Source organism: Cibotium barometz, chromosome 16, assembly GCF_041138505.1.
Source record: "Cibotium barometz isolate CiBa-2024 chromosome 16, ASM4113850v1, whole genome shotgun sequence".
Lineage (NCBI taxonomy): Eukaryota > Viridiplantae > Streptophyta > Polypodiopsida > Cyatheales > Cibotiaceae > Cibotium > Cibotium barometz.
The window spans coordinates 39451342-39457352 of NC_141061.1; the positions used below are offsets into that span (position 1 = coordinate 39451342).

The 6011-nt window shown below is 44.2% G+C and overlaps 1 protein-coding gene across 1 annotated transcript; it reads right to left on the reverse strand.

Moving 5' to 3' along the window:
- Positions 1-1897: 1897 nt before the first annotated feature.
- On the reverse strand, positions 1898-3854 carry LOC147630633 (cytochrome P450 78A4-like). The gene is made up of 2 exons (XM_086810028.1): positions 2757-3854; positions 1898-2634 (listed from the first exon to the last, which is right to left on the reverse strand). The coding sequence occupies exons 1-2, from the start codon at positions 3801-3803 to the stop codon at positions 2023-2025; spliced, it is 1659 nt and encodes a 552-aa protein (XP_086666154.1). The 5' UTR covers positions 3804-3854; the 3' UTR covers positions 1898-2022.
- Positions 3855-6011: the final 2157 nt, after the last annotated feature.

Sequence of the window (6011 nt, forward strand, 5' to 3'; positions counted from 1 at the left end):
CGTTCTCGATACTAAAAGTAGTGGATGAAAATGAGGCCTTGGATGATGTTGGCAATGAGATGAAGTCTCAAATCTGTGAGTTACACCATATAGCCGGAGCCCATGACTTCATGACTACATGGCATAAACCCGATAGCACAAAGAAGGAACGAGTCATGAATCAAATTAAGAGTGAGTTTATGCCAACACCGGGTAGTGAAGAGGTCCATCTTAGATGGATAAAAGATCACATGCTGAACGTGATGAAGTACTGGCACAGCGACATCACACGCAAGGTAGAGATAGGGGGACAAAAGCCTTGTAGTTGCACACAAGAGATTTGGGAAGAGGAGTGTAGAAAGCACCATGTAGATTCCCAAAGGTATGATGAGCAGCAAGAGCAGGCCGCAAAACAAAGCGAATGGAGAGCATAGGGAGCTCCCATCTTGGAAGGGGTGGATGGGATGCTTTCCACACATACTTTGTAAGTGCTCATAGTACAATCACTCACTTCATGCTTCCAGCAAAGAGTGGTCAGTCGTGCTGCGAGTGATGGGGAGAAAAGGTATGCCCTAATGCACGGGACATATGCCCTCCTCGAGCAACTTGAGAAAGAAGGCGTTATCGTGAACTGGACGGATGTGGTGAATATGGTAAACCTCTACATTTTTGACCCATTAATTAGTTTTTTCCTCACTTGTCTCATTTCTGAGGTTTTGCCCCTTGAATACTCTTTTGCAGGAACTAGTGCCAAATCCCTTAAATACTCTTTCTATGTTAATAAATTTTACCCTTCCATATTTCTAATTAGATTAGTTAATGAAATATTATTCTTTGTCTACCAATATAATGCCATGTTTTGCGCACATTATTCAAATGCCTTCAAATATGCTAAATGCGAAACATTACTTGACTCTAATAGTCTATATTTGTTCCATCCAACCATCTTCTATTTATAAACGCATGAACTAAACTTGAAAGACATTAAGATCATCATCTCTCTCTCTCTCTCTCTCTTTATAAATTGATTTTGATAAAACATAGAAAGCTTAATATATTCTTATGTCAAGCAAAAAGGTTATACAAAACTAAGACATCCTATCATACTACTTAGCATAATAATGGGCCAAGTGTATAAATATCACTAAAGTAGTTTTTATCCTACTAATACAAATTGCAGAAATCCAAAATAGAAAAGTCTTTATAGCATATCATGTGTGAGGCATTGTAGCATAATCTAACTTGTAACTCATTTTGGTCATTATAGCTTTTAGCCTATTAAAACTGACTTTAAGAGACGTTGACACCTCAATGCACAATATAGTAACTTGCTCTTTTAAGGCATTTACTTGCAACCTACACCCTTTGTTACACACGATCAAGCCTTTATCACTTCCCTATGTAAGATGATGCATGTACCTATACATGTCCCTAACATCTTTGTACCATCCAAACTCATTCCATAGATAATGTAAATATATTGTGTATATATATACATAAATATATATTATATGTACGTATATATTATATGTACACATATATATATATATATATATGTGTGTGTGTGTGTGTGTGTGTGTGTATATACATATATATATACATATACACACATAAGTCTCTCTATGTTTGTTATATTTGAATTTATATATCATGATATGTAACAGTAGAGAAATAGTTGAACCTATTATATCTCTTATACAAATTTAAACAACATACATACTTGGGATACTTTAAAACATATTAAACACCACCACATATTTGGGTGTGAGCGTGTGTGTGTTGAATTATCTTTTATATATATCTTCAGAACTTCCGGTAAACATCACGTATTTGGGTGCGAGAGTGTATGTGTGAGAGAGAGTGTTGAATTATCTTTAATATATACCTCAAGAACTTCCGGTACAAGACTAAGTTACAACAGAGGTAACTCTCTCCCATTACCTCTTTCTCACACTGTAGGATAACTCTCTCCCATTACCTCTCTCTCACACTGTAGGATAACTCTCTCTCACACGGTAAGATAAAGTTAGTACACTCTAGTTATCATAATATGCCGGATGCTTGCCTATGAGTGAAATGAGCCGAAAGAGGCACCGCCATTTCGCAGGAAAGCTTCAGAAGCTCGGTGAGCTCCACAGGGTGGCGCTCGTCTGCGGACAGGTGAAATCGTTGCACGATCTTGGCCACCCACAGGTGAACTGTTGCCAAGGCGAGGGCCTTGCCGGGGCAAACTCTTGCGCCCGCACCGAAGGGAGCCAAGCGTAGGTCGCTTCCCCTCACAGGCAAGAACCGCTCCGGCGCGAACTTGTCGGGTGCGGACCAAATGGCGGGATCATGCGTGATTGCCCACATGTTTACCATGGCCGTGGTTCCGGCAGGGACGTGATGACCGGCAACCTCGACGTCGTGAATGGCGAGCCTTGCCCACGACAGCAATGGTCCAGGCGGATGCAGGCGCAGACCTTCTTTCACAACTGCTTGCAGGTAAGGCATGGTGGCCACATCGGCATCGCGGATGCTACTGTCGCCTTTTATCCGCACCATGGCCTCCACTTCAGCATGCAGCTTTGCCTGCACGGTAGGATTCAGAACGAGCTCGGCAAGGATCCACTCTGTAAGGATGGCCATGGTATCTGTGCCTCGGAAAATCATCTCCTGTAGTCACAATTTGCGGGCCAAAACGAGTCAGTAACCGAAAAATTAGTACTTCACGCGCGTAAATGTAAAGGAGAGTTTATACATGACAGTAACATGGCAATTATTATTTTGCAACTCACCCAAAGAATGGAAACCATATCAGAATCAGCCAATTTTTCCACCCCTTCCAAACCAAGGAGCACGTCCACAAAGTCGCACGAATCACTTGTGTTGCGAGTGACAGCACCGGCAATATTGCTGCTCCTGTGCTCGTCTATTATTTTCTGCACGAACGCGTACACTCGCGGCACTAGCTCGTCACAGCGCTGTCGGATGTGCAATGGGTCGACACACTCGAAAGCTGCAGGCAAGTGATCCGCCATGTTGAATGCTCCCAGCAGCTCGAAGCCTTCCCGCACCATGCTTTGCACCTCCGCAGCCTCGGCGCTTCTGTGCTCGGAGAATGCGTAACGCCTGCCGAACACGGTGGCCAGGATGTTGTTGAGGGCTGCATGCTGCAAGTAAGGACGCACCTTCTGCACGCAGCTATCATGGGCGTGAGAGGCTATGGCTTCTAGCATGATAGATGCCTCGAGCTGGCGGGTGCGCTCGTGAGCGGCAATGCGACGTGGGGAGAAGAGGTGCGAGGCGGCAAGGCGGCGGAGGCTGCGCCAGTGATCTCCGTAGGGCGCGAATCCGACGGCACGCCCGAAGAGAAGCTGCTGCGCGGACTGCGTGAGAGGGCGTTCTGCGAAGGCGGGGCTGCAGAGGATGTCGCGGGCAACGCTAGGCTGACTGGAGACGACAACGCGTGTGGACCCCAAACTGACAGCCATGAGAGAGCGAGCATTGTGGCTGGACGCGAGGGCCGCAAGGCGGCGGTGGGCGGTGTAGCTACACGTGCCGGCGAATGAGAGGAGAGAACCCAGTACAGGGAGGCCACGTGGACCTGGAATGGGAGGTAGGCGGCGGGAGGCAGGCTTGCAGAAGAAGCTCCTCATCCCCCAGGCCGGGCCGCCAGGGTACGCCCAGCTCAGAAGGGCTACGAGAAGCCACATTAGAAAGAACGCGAGGAGAAAGAGAGCGAGGGAAAACAGCCTGGGAGCGGAGCAAGTAGAGAGGAAGTGGAGGAGGAGGAGGGTGTGGTCATGGTGGGTGCATGTGGCGGAGAAGAGCTCAAGAGCCATCGCTTTGGAAACTTCAAAATTTGCACTGCCTTTGATGCGCACTTTGTGCCCTTAAAAAGATCGCCTAGCCTTAGCAAATCATTACTGGCTATTTAATAATCTAGGCTGTGATCTGTTCAATATCCAGACTGTGACGTTAATATTCCCCGAGACTGACGTTTCACCTTATAAGCAACGAATTTTCTTTCCTAAAACGAGGATAAGCATGATTCCACCTTTTCCTTAACAAACGAAGATAAACATGATTTCACCTTTTCCTTTGAAAAGTTCACCCAAGCTGCACACGTCCAAACTTTTAAAAATGTCAAATAGAGCTAAAACGTAAAGATTCCATCCTTTGTAGAATTTTGACTACTTCATTATTTATCCCATAGACAGATGTTGCAAGATGCATGATAATAGATCTTATAATAGGACGGATATATATGACCTCACACCAACCCTAGCAGACGAGGCCATGCATCACATGTGCACAAAATGTTTTTGGTTGAAAACTTGGGGCCTTGGGAGAGGAGACGGATTCCATTGTGAGGGCACCTACACATGCAGGTGAGAATATCCAGGTGATGACTATTTTGACCCCCTCCTTAGCATGGACAATGGGATGGGCTTTATGATTATCGGTCAAATAACTCATGTGTGGCAAAGACTGCGTACACGTTTGGATCATTCTGAGCTCTTTGTGGATTTTGGAAAAAGAAGCGCCGATCGGCCACATCCACAACAAGGCATAAAGTAAAGCACATGCATATGTTAAGGTAGAGCCAATGCATAGGCATAGAGGGCCCTATGCATGCATAGGCATATAGGGGCCTACGCATGTAGCATAGAGATCCCTATGCATGCATAGAGAAATATATCCATGCATGAGCGCACTCTATGCATGCATAAAGTTCATAGAGAGCCCTATGTATACAAAGAGAGCTATATCTATCATGTGAGGACTCCGTGCATGTATACAGCTTATAGAGAGCCATCTATGCATACATAGATCTCATAGAGAGCCTTTGCATACATAGAGATCATTAGAGGGGCCTCTATGAGCTCTATGCATACATAGAGCCCATAGAGAGCCCTCTATACATACATAGAGAGCCCTCTATGCATACATAGAGCTCCCAACCCTATGGAAGCAGAGATCGAGAGATATATCCATGCGTGAGAGCATTCTACGCATGCATACTAGAGCTCATAGAGAGCCTTATGCATATGATGCATAGAAAGCTATATCTTGGGGGGTGCACTACTAAGAAACCCTATGTATCACGTGCGTTTAAGGGATATTTAAAAAACCCCTTACCTGTGAATTTGTCATGAATAAATTGACCCCTTTTTCTGTATGGACATACATGTTTAATTTCAAAATCGATTAAACAAACCCCTTCTGTAAATGTATTTCTATAAATTCACTTTGTAAAATTTTGAATTAAAAAACCTCTTTCATTTGAACTCACGTGCTATACTTACATATCCCCGTGAGAGCTGTATCCATGCATGAGAGCACTCTATGCATGGATAGAGCTCATAGATAGCCCTATGCATGATGTATGCATAGAGAGCTATATCCATGCATGAGAATACTCTATGGCATGTATAGAGAGCCATGTGCATGTATAGAGAGAGAGAGAGCACTCTATGCATGCATGTAGAGATCCCTATGCATAGAGCTTGTAGAGATGCCTATGCATACATGTGTATGCATAGGAATCGTAGAGATCCCTATGCATGTATAGAGAGCTACATCCATGTATGAGAGCACTCTATGTATGCATAGAAAGCTACATCCATGCATAAGAGCACTCTATACATGCATAGAGTTCATAGAAATCCTTGTGCATGCATCAGAGAACACTATGCATAGATAGAGCTTATAAAGGGCTCTATGAATGCACAAAGAGCTCCCATGCATTTGGTAGAGCTCTCTATGCATGCATAGGGCTCTCTTTAATCACTATGTATAAGGTAAGAGCCCTTATGTAATTGCTTATAGATCTCTCATGCATTTGGTAGAACCCTCTATGCGAATGCATGGAGGGCTCTTACCAAATGGGTTATATGAAATTAAATATGCATTATACTCTATGCATGTAAAAAAAAATCATTCCCAAAGCACCCTAGGGTGTGGCATTAAAGAAAAGAGCAATGGGTTTAGAGCTTACCATAAGAGAATGGAGAGGGAGAATAGAGCAAAATAGATAAAAAATCTAC

What these genes read in the sequence shown, in the direction of transcription:
- LOC147630633 (XM_086810028.1), bottom strand. Translation starts at nt 3,803, where the DNA reads ATGGCTCTTGAGCTCTTCTCCGCCACATGCACCCACCATGACCACACC. An exon ending in ATATGGTTTCCATTCTTTGG is followed by an intron (nt 2,635 to 2,756) that starts GTGAGTTGCAAA and finishes TTGTGACTACAG; the next exon opens with GAGATGATTTTCCGAGGCAC.